Source organism: Tursiops truncatus, chromosome 7, assembly GCF_011762595.2.
Source record: "Tursiops truncatus isolate mTurTru1 chromosome 7, mTurTru1.mat.Y, whole genome shotgun sequence".
Classification (NCBI taxonomy): domain Eukaryota; kingdom Metazoa; phylum Chordata; class Mammalia; order Artiodactyla; family Delphinidae; genus Tursiops; species Tursiops truncatus.
Window position 1 is genome coordinate 72456030 of NC_047040.1, and position 20447 is coordinate 72476476.

General features: G+C 44.0%; 1 protein-coding gene across 16 annotated transcripts in view; it reads right to left on the reverse strand.

The window, feature by feature from the left end:
* Positions 1-6041: 6041 nt before the first annotated feature.
* The window catches only part of PKP4 (plakophilin 4), a 252775-nt gene continuing 238369 nt past the window's right edge, over positions 6042-20447 (reverse strand). For 13 of the 16 annotated variants that reach the window (XM_033860144.2, XM_033860143.2, XM_073807691.1 and 10 more), the window contains 7 exons: positions 19475-19625; positions 15931-16126; positions 13573-13657; positions 13332-13449; positions 10664-10792; positions 8844-8917; positions 6042-7048 (listed from right to left, as the gene is read on the reverse strand). In XM_033860144.2, the coding sequence (XP_033716035.1) occupies positions 6800-7048; positions 8844-8917; positions 10664-10792; positions 13332-13449; positions 13573-13657; positions 15931-16126; positions 19475-19625 (1002 nt within the window). In that variant the 3' untranslated portion in view covers positions 6042-6799. The remainder of the gene's footprint in view (positions 7049-8843; positions 8918-10663; positions 10793-13331; positions 13450-13572; positions 13658-15930; positions 16127-19474; positions 19626-20447) is intronic. The other 3 variants (XM_033860153.2, XM_073807687.1, XM_073807688.1) reach the window with 2 other exon arrangements.

A 20447-nucleotide genomic window follows, 5' to 3' on the forward strand; every position in this document is an offset into this window, starting at 1 on the left:
GAGGGAGAAAAAAATCCAAGGCCTTCTATAACTCATCTTGTTGAAGCCACAACTTTGGGGGATTTTGTTATTATCAACCAAATATAATTCCTCAGTGATGATATGTCACTACCACAACCCAGTGATGTGGCCTCAGCGGATAATATTATTAATAGTTCCAGGTGGTGTTAGGCCAGCTTTTCTCTAATTAAGATGTTATATAGTGACAGGCTGGATGAGTTTCAGTATCACCGCACCTTTCCTCTGATAGCTTTTCTCCACAGAAGTGTTAATTATCAAAGAAGCAATTCAGAAGTAGGATACAAGCAGTAAAAGTGAGAAAAGGAGCACCTAATTATTTGCAAACTGATTATTGCAAAGTGAACACACCATTATCTTTAGATCACAGTTTAGAGACAAAAAGGAGATTTCTGGTCACTGAGGCCAGCCATGATTGCAGGGATGTTGGTGGATATGTAAATATTTTAATCATTCAGCTACAGAATGTGCTTTCTGGCTTGTCTTCACAAAATAGTCTGTAGAGGCCTGAAATGCATTCCTCATTGCACAACCATTTCAGTAATGGCTGCCAGATCCCCTCCTATTATGGTCATCTCCAACCTGGAGCCCATCTGGATTGAATCCTTTCCTCTAGTGCCCCAGGAAGCTGGGCACACCTGTACTCATTCTCACACCTGAGAGGAAAAGAGAGTTCCTTAGGATTGGGATGGGACGGCAACTGACTCTGCAGAACCCTGAAGAGAGACCCTGGAAGGGCATCAACCTCCCCGAAGTCATTTTATTACATTAGTACTCAGTGGATGGCAGCTCATCAAGGCATTGGAGCCAAACACATTATATCCCATCACCAGCAAATAAAGGCAAATTTCAGGGGTGTTGCCTTTGGGGAAGCAACTGAACAGTTATAGGAGCTTTCTAAAGGAAGAATTGGATATTTTCCCACTGATCTCAGAATTACACCTCTGACCCAGCAGAAGCTGTGTTTACTTTACAAGATAATGCACTGGTCAGCTCTGGAATCACTGGGGCATGAATGGAGGGTGAATTAGCCCATTGTGTCATGAAGTCTATCAAAACTTCCCCAACCTTTGGATGGGGCTTTTATAATGAAAGAGCTTGTTATAGCTCATGCAAATGATTATGACAGCACAAAATGCTTTTTGGTGATTTCAAGTTAGAATTAGGCAATAGCAATGGGTACAAATAGCCACTCAGGGGACAGGCCAGCTGCTTCTAGTGAAGCTGCTGACATAAAAAACAGGGAAAAGCACTAAAACAGATACAATTCAAGTCATAATTTGGTTGCTAATAATTTCCTTTTTGTGTCTGCAGCCTTGAAAGATTGTCCTGAGTAAGTGCATTCATAAAGACCGCAAGCCAAGTCAAGCCACCACACCGATGAATAACAGCAAACTTCTATCATAAGGGTGAGTAAGGCCGGAGGCAAAAGGCAGGATCTCCTGGAGCGGGGCCGAATGGACAAGCACCAGCTGAGTTTTTCTGTATGGGTGGCAGCTCATGGCCGCACATGGTCTCTGAGGTCCAGCCCCTGGATAGGTCAGAAGAGGGCAGCTCCCTATCAGAATGGAAGCTCTCTATGGAATCCCCCAACATGCTTTGCGTCCTTTGTTCTTCAACCCCCCTCGCCAGTTGCACACTAATTAAGACTGTTTGCTTCCTCTCCAGCAAGGATTTCCTTGACCTATAGCAAGATCCTCTTTGAATTCAATCCACCCTGCATTTGTAGAGTTAAAAAAAAAAATCCTATTAGCTGCTCTACCTCTGATTTCACTGACCTGTTTTTGTGCTAATACCTCTCTGGTACTTTGCTGAAAGGGCTCCCTTCCCACACTCCTTTCCCTCAGCTTGGGTAGCACCAAGGTGGGTGAGGTGTTTGTTTACACATCTCTTTGGATCATTAGATAAAAGGGGTGACGCACTTCTCTCTCTTGGCAACATGTTTAAACATAAGCCCGAGTTTTACTTTTCAACTTACTTTCTTGTCAACACATACGTAAATCTGTCCAGTCATAGGCTCATTCAAAAGGACTCTCCCATACAGTGCTTTTCAAATATCAATTTTCTGGAATTCTGTTTAACTTTAGTAAGCTGTCAGCTTTTAAGCAGACTGGTGTATATAACTGCAAAGAATTTTGTGCTGAAATCTTTTGTGTGAGAACCACTGTAAGTAGATGTTTTATAAAGTTTGAAATTTATAAATTGGATTTTTCTCAACTCGGGAGACTAGGAAGAATAACTTTGATTCTAGGTTATAAAACTTAAGTCTCAGACAATGTCATCACTCATTTCTTTCATGATTTTTGAAGTGTTAATTTTTTTAATTGGAATAAATTTTACATGTGATGAAATGTAAGATCTTATGTCTACATTTTGATGAGTTTTCCTAAATGTATACATCTGTGTAAGAGCCACCCCAAGCAAGATATAGAGCCTTTCCATCATCTCCTAAAGTGCTCTAGTCAATACCCCTGTAGGTATTGGTACTCAGTAGGCAACAATGGATCTGATTTCTATCAACATAGATGATTTTTGCCTCTTTTTAAAATAGAATCATTCGGTATGTATAGTCTTTTGTGTCTGGTTTCTTTTGAGCATGTTTTTGAGATTCACCCATGTTATTATGAGTATCTGTGGTTCATTCTTTTTTATTGCTGACTAGTATTCCATTATGAGTGTACCCCAATTTATTTATCTATTCTCCTATTGGAGATTTGGGCTGTTTCCAGTTTTTGGCTATTATGAATAATGCTGTTATAAAAAATTTTCAAAAATCTAAGTGAGCAGCAATGGCCAAATTTGCAAACAGTTTTTCCTTATAATCTGGTTTGATCATGGAAATAAAACCACCATCCCGTGGATTTAGATACATGTTCCTCCAAAGGTATTACTGAGACTCCAGAATGACAGGGTTGCCCAGTGGCAGATTTTAACAGGCCTGTGTTCATAGACAAGGTTCTTTTAAGGGGAGTTCTCAGCCCAACCTAAATCATCATATATGATCAGGACCCACATTTCCAGAAATGAGGTTCATGTAACACCAGTGGTGGTAGACAATGAATTTTGGTGGTACATGGATATTTGTATGTTTAATAGTTAAATGTTCATTTTTATGGTTGCCTCTTTTTTTTTTTTTTAGATAAATTCAGCCCCTCAAACGTTTTATGGTTGCCTTTTATTTATGGCAAGTGATGATAGTTTTTCCTTTATCCTTTGTGATAAATTTCCCTTCGGCAAATTTAAGACCGATGAGAAATTTTCAGGAAAATAATTCGGTTGAAAACTCAGATTGCTGAATTTTAAAAACACTGGCATTGTAGTTAAGGTAGACTGTGGTGCTAACCTTGCCTTTGCCACTCATTATGTCACCTTTCGCAAGTTACCCTCCAAGTTAGCTTCAGGATCCATAAAATGGGCTATTAGTACAGGTTCCATACATTTGCTGTGAGGGTTAAATGATGTCTGTGATACTAGTAGCACATCGTTAGTGCTAGATAAAGTGAACTAGTGGTATTTCACTGCAAGAATCAGCAATCACGTTGGACAACCAAACACTGGCCAGGGATTGATGACTGGAAGTGTTATGTGAGGTCATCATTTCTTTTTTTTAAATACTTACTTACTTACTTACTTATTTATTTATTTTCGGCTGAGTTTGGTCTTTGTTGTTGCGCGCGGGCTTTCTCTAGTTGCGGAGAGAGGGGCTGCTCTTCGTTGCAGTGCGTGGGCTTCTCATCGTGGTGGCTTCTCTTGTTGCGGAGCATGGGCTCTAGGCACGCAGGCTTCAGGAGTTGTGGTGTGAGGGCTCAGTAGTTGTGGTTTGTGGGCTTAGCTGCTCCACGGCATGTGGGATCTTCCCAGACCTGGGATCGAACCCATGTCCCCTGCACGGGCAGGTGGATTCTTAACCACTGCACCACCAGGGAAGTCTGAAGTCATCACTTCTGACACCCATGGAACACCCTTGGGCTTTCATAACTTTTTAAAAAGTATGCATGGGCAAAAGATATATACTCTGGCCAAGAAGAAAAACCTCACTTCTGACATTCTAAATTTAAGATCTCAATTTTACTACTCCAAATCTTTATCACTCTCTTCCAGGCAAACTTCACACCCCAAACTCCAACCACTAAACTTTCAGGTCACAGGGCAGGAAGGTGGTGAGGGGAGGGAATGGCACGCAGGCCAAGTGGCCTCTCACCTTGACCGCACATTGCCATCAGCCAGGGAGCTTCTCAAGAACACTGATGCCTGGACCCCACCTCCTGGGGTTTCCATGGGTCAGGGTGGGACCCTCCTATCTATGAAAGCTTCCCAGGTGGTTCTGATGTGCGGTCAGGGTGCAACCTGGTCTAGCTGACCAACATCGGCTCAGTTCAGCCTTGACTCTCCAGGATTGGGTGGAAGTACGCCGATCCTGGCTGAGTGGAAGCACAGCCCTCTTCACGAGAGCTGAATTCTGCGTTCTACTGGGTCACGTTTCCGGGCAGCAGCAGAAAGTCAACTTTGTTTTAGTAGAGTTTCATGCCTATGCCTTGGAGTGGGAGTGGGCTCAGCTCTTTGATCCATCATGCAGTTCTGTGTCTTTCAGGCTCCGTCTGCAGGTTCTTTTCTCTGGTTATAAGGGAGGAGCCTGAGAGGGCATCTGATTTTCTGCCCAGTCGTCACCCACAGGCTTCTTTCTGGTCCCATTACAAGGTCTGGCTGGAGGCCCAAGTGAGTTCTCTGCAATCTAAATTTGGGTCAGTTTTTGAAATGCTCTGTCAGATGGGGAACCTGGGTCCGCTAAGTTACCCCAAAGGCTAATGAGGTCCCTAAAAGCAACAGTCACTCTCAATTAGTTCAGGCCGGCTGCAGATTCCCTTGTATTCCTGACTCCCTGGGGGAGGGCCTTTAACCCAGATGCACAAAAATCAATCAGGTTCAGGGAAGTCAGTGATTCAAAACTCAAACGGATACCAGACATCTCCAAAGTCCTGATGCCAGTTCCTTGGGGGGAGTCTGGCAGCCTCTGCTGTCTAAAGAGGGCTGTTCCCAGGGCACGTGAGGCGGAGGCAGCTGGGCAGTCTGTGGGAACTGGCTCAAGTGTCATTTCAGAGAGCCTGCATGTCAGGAAGGCTCCCCATTGGCAGCCTTCGGGAATCTTCCTGCTTATACTTGTACTTCCATTTCACTTTGGAGCCTAACCTTGGGTCGCAGTCCACTCAGCGAGGGAAAGCACTTTTCCCTTGGGACTCTTTCTGTGCACTCACAAATATAAGCACACACGTTTTCGTCTAGGGTTTGTGTCATATACGCAGGATATACTGAGCTGAGTCAACACCTCTGGGTTTGACTTGCCATATGGGTTGTGTCCCATGTAAGATGCAGGGTGGAAACCCCAGACTTGGGAAGGCCTCAGACTTTGGGCCTCCCGGGGCTGATGCCCTTGTCGTCTCCAAGGATGGAGAAAAGCTCAGAAGTGATGCAGTTTGGCATTAAGACCCCCGCCTGCCATGCAGGTTGGGGCCTCCCCACCCTGTCTCTAAGCCAGGAATTATTCTGTCTCATGGAATCACTTAGCAAAATAATTTAGAATTTGTTTTGGTCTATTACGTTGGTGCCAACCAATAAATGCCCGACCACTGTTCTTATGTAGTTATGGAGTTCTTAAAGTGATGCCCAAAGGAGTCTGTCAATTTAGTTAGGGCCAGGCTGCCAGATGTAATTTCTCTTCGTTGAAAAGTGGTGTTAAATATACAGCAGTCTGGAAAAAAAACATGATAAAACGGTAATGGGCATTAGATTCAAAACAGAACCCAAGAAATAAAAACACTAAGATAGGTAAAGAGGAGGAAAGTTCACAGCTTCATTCTTTGGTATAGTCCATCTCACAAAGTGTATTAACTGTACAGAACTAGGAAAAGTCCAAAATAGTTCGATATATTTAAGCCGTTTCCTACATGATGCAATGAGATTCGCATTTATCAATCTGCTTTTCCGTGTCATACACAGAAAAAAAAAAAAAAAGAACAGGGAACAAATTTCCAAGGATGAAATTTCCACATTTATTTTTCTTTCATGTGCATAGAAAATGGCAGTGAAGTGTCCTATGAAAGAGGCAAGGGAATGGGCATGGCGCTGCTATACCAGACTGCACTTTGTGCTTCAAAGGTACACTATTCATTTTGAAAACAAAGGATGTTGTAGTTTGTTTTTAACTGCTAACGATTCCTTGGGTTTCCCGTTTGTTTTTTAAGCTGTCAGTTTCTTCAAATCTCTTTTCAAATGACACACTGCGTTACAAATGATGGCACTCAACCAATGTGGCATTTCCATATTTACACCAACAAAAGAAATTTACAAGACACAATAGCATACAATCTTGACATTTAGTAATAGCAATAAAACATGAAGGGCATCCATTTTATTATTTTTTTTCTGTACAAACTATCAGAACATAACTTATTCACATTAAAAAAATCATCTTTAATTTGATTTGACCTACACATCCCCCATCTCATTTCACCCATTTCACAAACCTCTCATCACATCGCCCACACCTTCACCAGACTATAGAATCTACAGGTAATTAGATCTAATGCCTAAGTAGAGCTTAGAAAGTCCTCCCTCCCAAAGGTTGCCTCACTTCCCTGATAATTCCTCAAAAAAGAAAAAAAAATTCTCTTCACTCATTCCTTCCATGTCACTTTCACATTTCATCAGCAAATCAGCAAGACGGACTTCTCATCTCAATCCAAACAAGGTTAGAAAGAAAGAGTTCCTCTCCCAAGCATTGATGCTACACCCACGAGTCTGGGGACCCTGGGTACTGTTCTGATCTGTAAGAAGGTCGTTTAGTGGAATAAAAGTCTACATAATTTGTGGTCGATTTCAGTCCATACTGTGTTGAATAATCAGTAGAAGCTGGAAAGTGAACTCGGTCATCAAAATAAGGATCTTCATAGCTATGAGGAGACTGCAAATACAATCTGTATGCATCAAAGTTCTTTCTGTTGGAGTCATCTTGACTATAATACAGCTGTTGATGCTGTTGACAAAATGAAAAAGCAAATAAATCAAGGCAATTTTTGGAAGTACATGTTTAGGGAAAATTAACGTGGGCTTCCTGCTTCATATTTTTAAAGCAATTTTCAGTGTTTGTGAATTTATGGTTGAAAGTTGTTTTTGGTGCATACCGTATGTTCACTAGTGGACCGTAGGGATTTTACACTATGTTTACAGGCAGGCCGGCAGTTTGCTCAAGTCCTTTCCTATGGCCTCTAGAAGTCAGCGCCTTGGGAGAACCCAAGACACCTCCCTCCTTACTAGAGGCCGAGTTCCGTGCTCTGCTGTGGAGGAGCCTGTGACCTGGGCGTGCCCAATGAAAGGATAGACTTGATTTTTGCTTTGACACAGGGAAACCATTAGCACATTAGTTAAAGGTTGGATTTTTGGGCTTTGGATTGTTGTGTAATTGCACAACCATCTTTTAAAACATTTACCTCAGAGATGAAGATTGAGTCCATCCCTCAGTTTTAAAAGAAACATGTAAAGATGTTTATAAAAAAGAAAAAGAAATATGTAGTTTGGTGAACAGTCACACTTTGGAAACCCTGCTGGCTGTGCTTTTAAAGGAATAAGGCAGTCTCTGGGCAGGAGAGTAGCAAAATTAGAAGAGATACGTGAGCGCATACAATTCTAAAGGAAAAGACTTCCCCAAGCTGGGGCTAATAATAACTCCATCTGTAAGGAAGCAAGGTGAAACACAGGTGGGCTTCATCCACCCCTGCCCTCATTTTCTTTTGTGTTGTCTTATCTCTGACCTCACATTAATTTCTTCAAACATGTTTGGAGAAAAACTGTAATGATTCTAATGTCTGTCTTTCCCCCGATCATGCCCAAATCCCCCCCTTAGTAAGATGTAACGTATTTATCACATAGGTATCAACACCACGTTCTGGAACTAAACGCATTCTAATATTATAAGGATTTCAGAGCTAAACTTGCTTTTTAATTAGAGTTACGATTCTGAGGCTATTTCTCCTGGCTAAAGAAGATTATGAGTAACTTGAGAGGTTCTTCTTCTTCCATCTACAGAGAAAAGATGACGTGAAGGGAGGTCTAAGAGCATCCTTTTCTGCAGAGCAGGATACAGGCTTGTTTGGGAAACCCCCAGTTGCTCATGTGTTAATGGAAGGTAAGAGGAGAGATCAGATGGCCCAGGTGGACATGGCATCAGGAAGGACCAAAATGAACTTCAAGGCCCCTCATGAACGCAGAGATTGAACGTTACAATCACTAGTCCCTATTGTGATAGAGAGTGGAATTCACCCCTGCAGGGCTGGGTCCACTCTGACCTCTGAGCCTAATAGAGATCTGGCTGTGGACTCAGGTGTTTTCAAACCACGGAGGCTTGGATGCGAGGGAGTCATGAAGATGGAGAAAGAGGTGTACGTACAAAAAAGAACAATGAGAAGAGAGAATGAAGTGTGCTTACCAACCTTTCCGCACCCACAGGATGGAAGAGATTTTAAAGATTAACAGGAAAAAAAAAATAAGAGTGGGGAAAAGAAACTGTTGGGCAAAGAATAGGAGTTAAAGACTTCTCAGCTGGTTGCCATCAGTGGCATGGTGGTACCAATTCGGATATGCAAGGACATAAGGCTATTGTGGAAGTGATTTGCTTAAACCACGGATGAGCTTCCGAGGAGCAGAGATTCCCCCGGGAAAGCTCCTCGGCCCCTGCCGGGTGGGCCCAGCTCAGGTAAGTCAACCGGCGCGGACCCCTTACTGTGTTGATCCCTGCTAATCGGCCTTCTGTAAAAATGATATTGCAAATTCACCTGTAGCCGTCTATTTTGTTCTCTTGCTGGTGAGGAATAGGAACTGATGTAAATTGGTGAAGGTTTGCTGGAGCCTGTAAGAAAATATTTTACGAAATTAAAACTAGTGCTCATTACTCTGTCCCATTAGGTTGTGTGGACTCCCTGCTCTAGGGCTGGTGGCGTCCCCGACAGGCCCTGCCTTCCCCGGTGCCAGCACAGCCCCGGACCAGTCAGCAGCCTGGGTGCCCTGGATCAAGCCTGCTTGCTGCTTACCCAGGGTTCTTAGGGGCTAATGAATACGGCAAAGAGAGGCTGTGTGTTTCACCAAAAAGCAATGCCAATGCATAGCTCATCCAAAAAGGGTTCCTTCTCAACCTCGGGTTGAGCTCTCCTTCTCAACCTCTGGTTGAGCTCTTCCCACCTGTGAAGATTTCCCTGGCTGGCTCTGAAGAGCAGACTCGCTCCCTGTGCCAAGGAACACGGCTTTTCCAGGGCTCTGAGCTAGAGAACTGGGTCAGATGAGGGGGTAGGGAAACACAGTGGAACAAGCTCCATGCCCTCAGAACAGCGTTGATTCAAAATCCCAGGTCCTGGAAGGAGCAGGCACAGGTGTGTTCTAACAGGCCGGCCACCTGGGGGCACATCCTTGTGTCCACCATATTTAAGTATGTTTCAAAACAAAAAGAACCTGGTAATCAGATAGCTGTCTTCATGAGTCCACAGTAGACTCCCAATGATGTCATTGGGTACCCTTCAAGTACTGTTAAGGCTAGCAAAGATTTTTATTTTTTTTTTAATGAGGAAAATGAAACATATTTGAGGCAAATTAGTTTATTGAAGCAAGCAAAGAAGATACAGAAGGGCGTGCATGCTAAGGAGGCGATCTTTAAAATAAAGCAGGCTGCCGCAAACCTGAAGCAACAATGCACTTCAGTTGGTATGTGCATTTCCTCTGCAAAGAGCTTGGTGTTTGAAATGTAGCATCTGCAATTTTCTGAGCTATTAATTGCCATAGTAACAGTAGTTGATTAGTAAACAGTCCTGTGAAATCACAATCTTAAAGACAACAGCACAACTGAGACTGCTCCCCCAGCAGTTGTTAAATTGCCACCAGTTTTTATTTCTTTCTTTTTAAGAAACAGTTTTTTTTTGTTGTTGTTGAGAAAGGAGGGTTTCCCCCCCACTTTTTGGTAGCTCACACTGCTTCATTTGAAACCTGTAGAGTACTAATTTGCAACATAGTTGAGAATGGAGACAATAGGAAACCTTGGTAACCCTTCAGGTTGGCCTTCTTTAAGTAAATTATATGCAGGGCTTTCTGAATAGGACATAAAAATATTAATACTGGGCAACATCATTTTTGTTATTCTTAAAAAATAATCACTCTGAGGAGAATCCCGTTATATATTTTGTTATTCATTCAAACTCTTCTCCACAAAAATGTAAATGGAATTAATCTCCATCCGCAGGTTTGAATTTATGAGTCAGTCCAGGAGATGTGGGCCTGCCAAGTGTCACAGAGCTCAGGGTTCTGGAACACACAGGGGAGGGGGGAGGGGGGCAGGACAAAGGGCCTGCGCTGCAGGGGAGTCGGAAACGCTTTCTCGTTTGGATACAGTGCTCATTTTATGTGCGGTCACCAGACCACTACCCTCACTTGTTTTTACTTAAAACAAGTGGAAAAGGCCCTGAAGCAGGAGATGCAGAGACTGGACCATGGTTTGCTGCTGGGGGACCATCTCATTGCAGGCAGAGGTTACCTCCCAGGCCACCGGCCAAGTGCCTGGGGACACGCGGCTTTTCGAGATACTCTATCACACACCCGACTGGCGTCTTACCAGGGTACAGGCCTCTATGTGTGGCATCCCCTTGGCTACCGTAATACTGCATAGGTGGCTGGGTCCTATCGTATTCAGAGCGAGGGTCTCTGATTCCTAACAGTGCTGGTGAGGAAGAGGTACTGCCGACTGAAGGGAGAGGCAAGAGGAGGAGGGAGAGAGAGAGAAGAAAGAGAAATCAGGCTGTCAGTGTCTCTAGAAAGTCCCCTCTGGAAAAACAAAGGTCAGTAATTAGAAGTGCACGTGGCTGGCACTAAAGTCAGCTCTTAGAGGTGCTGTGAGTCGTAGGGCAGCCAGCCCTGGGTCTCTGGAGGTGACCTGCAGGCCGGCCACTGTGAGGATCAGCACTGTCAACCCCCAAGCTTGCTAGAGAGCCACAGCACGTGGTTGCAGGGACCATGCGGCTCCCCCACTGACACGGTGGGTCTCGGGCCTTCGAAACCGAGTGATGGTAACTTCCCAGTCATGCAAGAGTTCCATTTGCTGCTTTATGATCTCAGTTCACTTACTCGTAACACACCCATCTATTATCCGTTATGTATAGCTCTTCAGTAAGTAGATGTTTTACGGCATGTTTTGATTTCTGATGATTTCAGAAATATCTGCATCTCTAAATGTGTCTGAATAAGAGTGCCCAGCCCATAAAATTTATAATTCTTTTTATGGTGATCAGCTGTCAGGGAAATTTATAAACTCCGTAAGCCCTGCTCATCAAGCTCATGGTGCTGAGAAGCCCAGGCCTCACCAAGGCCCAGCTTTTTTATCCCAGCTGGAGCCAAACATTTCATAATAACGTGTCTACCCATGGGTGTCCTGCTGGGACATTTTTGCACAGAAGGAAAACATCTTCTTTTTCTCATTAAAAAAACATCTTGCTTGCAATGAAGTATCTTGTAATTAAGAGTGGTCACTTATTCACTGGATCCACTTCAAAGCGGCAGGCCCCGGGCCCTGCTACCAGTGGTTTTGTGTGCACGGATGCTTTCAGAGGAAGACTGACATCAAAATATTTTCCCTAGAAAGTCACTTCACTGACACACAGTGAGCATGCATGGGCAGTGTCTATGTGCTTCTCATCCTGCCTACTTTCTACAAGGTAGGAGGACAGAGGCCATCGCCACCCACCTCCCATAATTACATCAGCAAGATATGAGATGTGCCCGTAAGCAGATGCCGTGCTAGTGCTGAGGGGTGGATGATCAGTCCTCAGAATAAATGGAGAAACAAGTGTGAATCAGATCCTACCTTCAAATGGAATCCAGAGAGGGACCTAGGAACTTGGACGGGGCCTGTCAGCACTGTCCAGTGTGTATATTTAAGAGGTCCTCAAAACGAGTTCATTGCTTAGTGACTATGTCCTGATTTGTCTGAAATTATTCTTTTGCCTGTACACATGCCTTTCGTTAAACAGCAAACTCTCTTGCTTCTCCGGGCACCCCTCTTCCTGAGTCTCTAAAGAATCCTGAGCATTTTTATAAAGCAAGACAGCCTCAGGCTACACCTGGGAACCCAGCAAGATGTACCAAAAACCAAGCAGAGGTCTCTTTCAAGAAAACAACTAATAATTTAAAAACTAAGACATAAATATACACCATATGCAGTAGGCAGAGATAATTTTTAAAAATTCCTGGTACAAGCGGAGACGTCCAATTATGTGACAAGAACCACCAGTCATATATTAGTCTTTTTGGTCACATTTGTCCACATGAGAAATAAGACTGCCAGCAGGAGCACAGTTGAATACAACAGGTAATATTTATATGTCAGAATGGGAGATTTAAAGCCGAATAGAAAAAGATATTTATTACTTTTCCTGTTTCATTTAGTTAAGAATTAAATTTACAGGACTGAATCGACTTGGTAGTAATATTCTGTTCTTACATGCAAAAAAAAAAACCCCCAAAAAACAACCCCCCCCGACAAAACCCAGTCTGAGCCTCAATACATTCTTTCTACCAAATTAAACACCACCAATAGGTAGGTAGTGTGGTTGTCAAGATTCCCAACTTACAAATCACAGGGAATTCCTGTAAAGCCACCTGCAGGGCCTGCTCCCATTAGCCATGGATGCTGGGGGTCTGGAAGGCAGCCAGGGGATGAAGCTTTAACTGCTGAGGAGTAAGGCGCAGGTGGAGATCACGGCTCTCCCAGGCTATGGGTCTAAAGCCCGCGTCTAAGGGATTCTTTCTAAGAGTTTTCACCAAGAAAACGAAAAAAATCACTTTGAAGAGATTTCAGATTTAGGGCCTGCAGGCAGGCAAGGGCAGCCATTTTCAGGCACAACCTAGTGGTTCTCAAAGTGTGTTCGTCCACTCTCCTGTATCCGCATCACTGGGCCAGCTTATTAAGTGCAGGTTCCCAGGCCCCTTTGCAAACCTAGTGAAGCAGAATCTTAGGGGGAACAGATGCTATTGAGGACCCCGGGATACTTTTATGCGCCATAGTTGGTGTAAACTTACATAAACTTTTAAAGCAGAAGGAGGAGAGTGGGTCTGCTGTATACAATACCATGTAATTCCCAAAGGAGGCCTTCAGCCTGAAGAGCAAACTCTCCTTTCCTCAGTGTTTGGAGGTGACAGGCTTAATCAGCGTACGTTCGATCTCTGAATGGGAAACAATGTTCTGTCACACAAATGCTCTCACCAAGAAGGGGAGTTTACCCACTGACCTGACTGAATGACAGGTGACATCTGTTGGTTGGTGGTAGACAACGAAGGATGTGATTTGAATCGGTCTCGCTCTAATGTTGACACAGGTGTAATAAAATGGTTCTGATTCCACCCATCCTGTGGAGTTAAAAGAGGAAAAGAAACCTCTCAAAGTGGATAATGACATTTCATTACAATAAATGATTACGAGCGTGTGCTCTCACGAATGCTAAGTATGCCAGAGCTATTCTTGTAAGTTACCTTTTTATAGATGCTCCGGAGGTCCCGATATTGCCATAACGTATTCAAGACCTGGGCTGCTGCCTTCACCACCTTCAGAGATGATCTAGGGAGAGAGTGGGGATGTTAATGAACATGGGCGGCTCCACTTGAAGAGACTCTGGCAGCAAAGCAATGGCCAAGAGGCCATCACTCCAAGGACCAGGGGGCAAGGAGGCTGCTGCTAGAAACCACCACCAAGGAATCAGGTGTACCTGGGAGTCAGTCAAGTTCAGGGCTGGCCAGAGGTGGCAAGGACCAAAGAGAGGCTCACAGGCACTTGGCTCTGTGGTCAGAAGCTGTGGTCGGGATGAGCCCACGACTTCTGACCATGATCACACATCTCAAGTGTCTGAGGACCCTCCCAAGTTAACTTAAGTTACCCCCCACCCCCATTATTAGGCCTTCATATAAAACATGTTCACTGCCTTCTTGTCATTTGTGCCTCTTTGTAAACAGATGTGTCTGTGTACTCTAGTGTTTGACTTGGAAAATAAGGTCAGGTATTACCTCCCCTCTCCCTGAGGCCTTCCCGACCAGTGTGTCTGAAATTGTGACAACCCCTCCTCGCCCTGGCAAGCCCAATCACTGTCCCCGATTTTATTATCTGCCTTTCACTCAGCACCATCCACAGGCGCTGCTCATTCCACTGGTACCTTGTCTGTTCCACCCATGGAATGTAAGCTACCTGCGGGCAGGTGTGAACTGCTCACTGCTGTAGCACGTGGCAGGTGGGCAAGAGATAGAAGCTTGGTGAGTGAATCAAAAGGAAAATAAGTGTACGTTCAGAAGACAGCTTGATTTGATCCAGGTTTTCTGAATCTCTTGTATTGGAAAAAAAAAATTAGACTTTTTTTTTCAATATACAAAGATTTTGGCACTGGTTCAGCATTTCTCCAGCCTGTTTTTAATGCCTTTCACGAATAAAGCCTATCTCACAAAATGTTGGGAGCACTAAATGTGATTTCGGTTACTCTTACAGGAGAGGGGAAGGGAGCTGGAGGGGGAGTTAGTGGAACAAGGCCTTAGCTTTATCTGTAATGTTTCGTTTCCTTTGAAATAAAAATGAGTGTGTTTGCACTTATTACTAATGAGATAAAAAAAGATACCTAACAGAAAAGGACTGAAAGGAAATATGAATAATGTTGGTAGCTGTGGTTTCTGCGGGGTGAGAATATGATTTGCTACATTATTCTTCAAAAGTATACACAGGGGCTTCCCTGGTGGCGCAGTGGTTGAGAGTCCGCCTGCCGATGCAGGGGACACGGGTTCGTGCCCCGGTCCGGGAAGATCCCACATGCCGCGGAGCGGCTGGGCCCGTGAGCCATGGCCGCTGAGCCTGCGCGTCCGGAGCCTGTGCTCCACAACGGGAGAGGCCATAACAGTGAGAGGCCCGCGGACCGCAAAAAAAAAAAAAAAAAAAAAAAGTACACATAGTGTGAGTTCTAGTACTGACACTCAGCCAATTAATAAATGTTTACTACTATGGGCCAGTCTTTGTTCTAGATACCGAGGATGCAGCAGTGAATGAAAAGACAAGGCACCCGCTCCGGGGGGGCTGTCAGATGCCAGAGGGGTCGTAAATAACCCCGGGGAAGCCACTGCCGTGTGCAAGAGGAGAGTGGGGGGACGGGTGGGCCATTTTACGACTGATCGGGAGGCTACTGTCCTGTTGTATGGGACAAGCAGCCCTACACTTCCAGCTTCCTTGAAGGATTCTCTGATCTGATACTAAGGCAAATTCACAGTCACTGCTATAGCTCCGTGACAAGAAACCTTCCATTTTTGCCACCAATTCTCTAATCCCTACTTCTGCTGCTTCATCACTTGGGTGTCACCCACAAGAGAGGTATGATCCAAGCCCAGGGCACATCCTGAGGCCACACAACAGGCTCTGGCTCTGCTGCACGTGGTGATTTTAGGTGAAATATTATTTAGGTGAAATAATCCCAGAACTGAGGATTTAAGAAGATGTTCTTGCAGAACAGGCCCTGGAGCCTGGAGCAGAGCCAAAGGTCCAAGGGAGATGGGGCCCCAGGTTTTCCTCCTCATGAAACGTCTGATTCTTCCAGGAGTCAAAACGGCCAAATGTGGCTTTAGGGACAGGAATGACGGTAGGGGTGAGGGATGCTCTAAGAAAATACAGAGCAGAAAAGGGGCCACATGACCACAGATACCTCTCCCAGCAAAAAACAGGTTTTAACTGCTGGAAACCGCTTAGCTTATTGGCACGTGAGAAGTGCACAGATAAATCCTTCCCAATAAGCAGTGTATCCTCGACCAAGGCCCTTGTCACAGGAATGAGGGCCTGGCGCTGGCGTCTCCTTGCAGCAGACTTGCCTGTCTCCTCTGCCCTTGGTTATGTTCACCAGCTTTTCTATGCCCCCCGAGTCAGCCAGGGCCTTGGCATTCTCCATGTTCTTGCTGGTGACCTCGTGCAGGGCGCAGCAGATGGCTGCCACGGTCTCATCCGACAGCACGCTGGGGCTGGTACCACCCGGAAGCCTGTTGACCAGGTCTCGCATGGCGTATTTACCTGCCCGAGGCAAAAGAGAGCTCATTCCACTTTTGGAAGGGACCTGGTTTTTGTTATTGTTGTCATTGAAAGGTTGTGACTGTGCAGTCTCTTGAAAACAAAACCTCAAAAGAGACAATAACCGGAAAGAAAAAAATCCACGGTAAAGAAGAAATAACAAACATTTTAACTGTATGGGGCAGGTTAACATCTATGGCCATGCTGCTCGAAGAAATGATTGGTTTATAAAACCTTACTGCAAATTGCTGAAAGAAAATGTAAATCACGGTATAAAACTGGGTGTAACAAACAAGTTGCTTTAGTTCCACTATTTTCATTAACAGCAAGAATAAAGGAATTATGACAGTAAATTTTACTCTCCATTCAGTTCCTATGCGTCATATAGGAAATACAACTTCCTCTTAAAGCCTTTAAAAACTTTTCTTTGAAGAAATTTTAAGCTGGACCAAGTAAGGCTGCCAAACAATTCATGAAATCTTTCTAGATCTCAACATGTGAACTGGGTACAGTTACACTTTTTTTTTTCAAAACTTTTGAATTTTATCTTATTTTTTTATACAGCAGGTTCTTATTAGTTATCTATTTTATACATATTGGTATATATATATATATATATATATATATATATATATATATATACCTATATGTCAATCCCAATCTCCCAATTCATCCCACATTTTTATCAAGTTGGGGGTTTATATCAGTTGGTCTGACATCAGTAACAACATGCTCGTTTCTTTTAAAGAAGACAGAAGTATAATTCTGGTATGAAGATTAAGGGCATGTTACGTCCCAGAAGTAGTGCAATAATAAAGTTCCCGACAGGACCAGGCTGGGGTGTCCCTTTGCTACTGAGGCATTTCCGTACAGATCCTCAATTCCCCTTACTCTTCTCCAAAAAGAGATTATCTCAAGCTTTTTCCATTTCAGTTACTGACTGACAAACTGGAATAACTGTACTGCAGACAAAAGAAATTAACTAAAACTCAAGTAAATATTTTCTTAGCTTTTCTCCCTATGCTAATAACTGAGTGGATGCTAAATGGGGTTTTTATTGAAGACCTATTTATACACAATGGCAAGCAGAAGAAGACAGGGCCTGAGTACACGCCGCATAATTTACAGCACGTCAAAGTGAAGACGCGGACGTAACTCACAGAGAACGTTGTTAGGAAGAGTGGAAAAGCAGTGATGACACTGTAAGCCAGAAGATAAATGTGGTTTTTAAGAACAGATGATAAGTTAGCACTGGTGATTCTGAATACTCACGAATGACCAAAAGGTCCACGACATGTAATTCGTCACTTTGCTACGGCACAATTTTAAACTGCACTCTGGAGGCTTGGGAGAAGGCCAGTCACTCGGTCTGTGAGTGACCCTAGTGGTCCCTTCAGAGCCTGCAGCCCAGACAGCTGGCTTGGTCAGACTCAGTTGAGTATGCAGCAACTTTTGTGAACTGACAAAACTTTGTTTCCTCGTAAAAAACGGCTCTGGAGAGAAAGTCCATGGCTAGCGCTGGTGACGGATGTGAGGAGAGAGTGAAGAGGTCAGAGAAGGGCATGCTTCTTAGCAACAGAAGTGCTGGGTAAATCAGAGTCCAATACTGGTTATGGGAGGGGCTCAGACCACACAGGAAGGCAGGGATCTTCATGGGGAAACAAGAAAAAGTGACTCCTGAGACAGCTCAAGAGTACTCCAGCTGGGTAAAATAATGCTCATCAGCGGAGAGAGAAAACACGCGTGAAAGTTTAAAAGGGGGTGAGGACATTCACAGAAAACACAGGGATGCACCGAGAGAAGGCGACGCCCCTGAATATACATTCGTTCTTCCCCAAGGTCTTAGCACTCATGGAGCTGGCTGTGCACCCTCTGCTCTCCCATCTCTCTCCTCCCATTTGTGGAATTACAGGACACAAGGTGTGTGTGGCCAACACTGTTTTTTAGCATTAAGAACTCCCAAACTATACGGGCTTCTTATAAGAAATTCAAATCATATAGATGTAACAAATAACTTAAAAAATATCTTTTTAGGGACCTAAAGGATTTCTCTCAAGGAAATGTGGGATCTTGGAGCTATAACACATCTATTGGAATCAGGCATGAGCTGGCTATGAACAGGGCATGGAAGAGCCTCCTTTCCTCTCCGGGGGGTACAATTTGGCCCAAAGAGACAGTGTTTTAAGAGCAGGTTAATCCAGGCAATAATTTAAAATAGCACGTCTACTAGGCACTGTGTGAGGGGCCGTGGTGACTCCTCGTAGACACTCTCTGAGGTAAACATTGTTGTCCTTGTTCCTTTTCTCTCTCCACCTTTGTCTTGCTCTATCATGGCAGGTGTATTTTAATATGAGTTCAATATATATCCACTAATCCACATAAGATCTTGTCAAATTTTCCCTCCTTCTCCCCGACCTGTCATCGGCTGTAGGACTGGCGTGGAGCTGGGGGGTTTACAAGGGGCATTTTCACAGCAAGCCCACGGTGACGAGTGCAGGCATGGGCAGCTCCCTTTCAGAGATGGGAACCAAGGCAGAGTTTTCAATTCAGATGAAGGAATGAAGCCCACATGGGCTCCATACAGGTCACTCCAGGTTATACAGCCAGTGAGCAGCACATCCAGGGTTTAACCTGAGGTCCACTGGAGGGTCTCTCATCTTTTCTTTTCCCCACACTCTGCTTGGGATGTGGCCATGCTCTGGAGGCAAGCAAGCTAAGCTGCCGTGGGTGCACAACTTTGAAGAGGCACTCATTCTCAAGTTCATGCAAGCGCCAACCCGACGTCTGGATGGACCCAAGGGTGAACGCCTCCTAAAATTGTGCACCGTGTGCCTCGCTTGCCTTATCCTCATCCTGACCCTGCCCTGGGGTCAGGCCTTGGAACAGTGCCTCTGTTTTAAGGCGAGCACTTACACAGATGTGAGAGGGAAAAGCTATAAAACATTCATGTGATTTCTTTTTTTAATTTAGAACACGGTAGTGTTGGAGAATTAGCAGATACGTCTCAAAAATCAGAAAAGGGAGAATTAAACCTTTTTGGTTGTTCAAGAAATGACTCTCTGGGAAAATAGATACACCAAATCTACCAAGCAGTTTTATAATGTATGACTGAAATTGCTAGCTCTTCTGAAAATTTACCTTCCTGATCCAGTGTTTAATGAATGAGGCTGCCTCTTGCTGAAAAGGAATGGTCAGAAAGGACAGACACATGGGCACCAAACATGCCAAGACACCGGGGACTAGGACTGAGTTGCTAATCATTTTAAATGTCATATTTTTATAAATCAAAAGAAGAGTTTTATAAACGCTGTTGTTTCTCTCTTTATAGCTCACCTGGTCACCAGAACATACCTATGAGCTCCTTGTTGCGGACATCTAGGGCCATATTCCTCAAGGCAGTCGCCACAGAAGAAACAACTCTATCATTATCCATTCTCAGAAGTTCTACAAGGATGGGGAGCCCTTTTTCTTTGCGGACAGCTGCTCGGATGTACGCTGCAAACTAGGAAATAAAACAAGGTAATAAGTAATATAAAACAGAGTTCAACTCTCAGATGTTACTGTTGCCTAAAAAAAGATGTTTCCAAAAGATAAACTAATAGATTAAATGTTTTCTTTCCAACGGGAGATTACATCTGTGATGCCAGTCAGGAGAAAACCAGTTTGGGAGAAAGATAAGCTAGGATGACTGATTTAAAAAGAAATCCCAAAGCCTGAAAAGCTCAAGCCACCATCTGGCAGATATTTTTGGGTAGAAAAGAGAAGGCAGTGATTATTTTCTACTTCAGCTACATAAACATGATTAAGGACGGATGGCGTGTCTTCTCTGCAGTTGGCCCCAGGCCAGGTCCAGAGGCTATAAATAGGATGGCAGAGAGGGTAACTGGTCAGTGCACATTAAAGGAGAACCTGTTTCCATCAAGTCATTTCTGCCCTGTATTCTCTGCAACAATATTTACAGTTTAGTAACCTCTCAAGGAAATTGCTTGGAAAAAAATCCCTTGCCTCAGAAGAAGAGGAATTCTCCAGGAACACTGAGCATTGTAATTAATACACACTGGTGAAAAAGTAAGTATATTTGTGTGCAAAATGCTTTACCATTCAAGATTAGTTAGCTGCTGCTGCTATTTTTTTTTAATCCACAGTCAAGAACTTCTTTTGTGATTAAGAGGCAAGTGTGTAAGGTGAGACAGTTTGGGCACCGTATGAATTGGGAACGAACACTAAGTCATCGAGAAAACAAATAAAAAAAGTAACATTTGAAAATGGGTCTTTAATCTTGTTTTGAGTTTTCACTGACATTTTTCCCAATGCAAATTGTCTT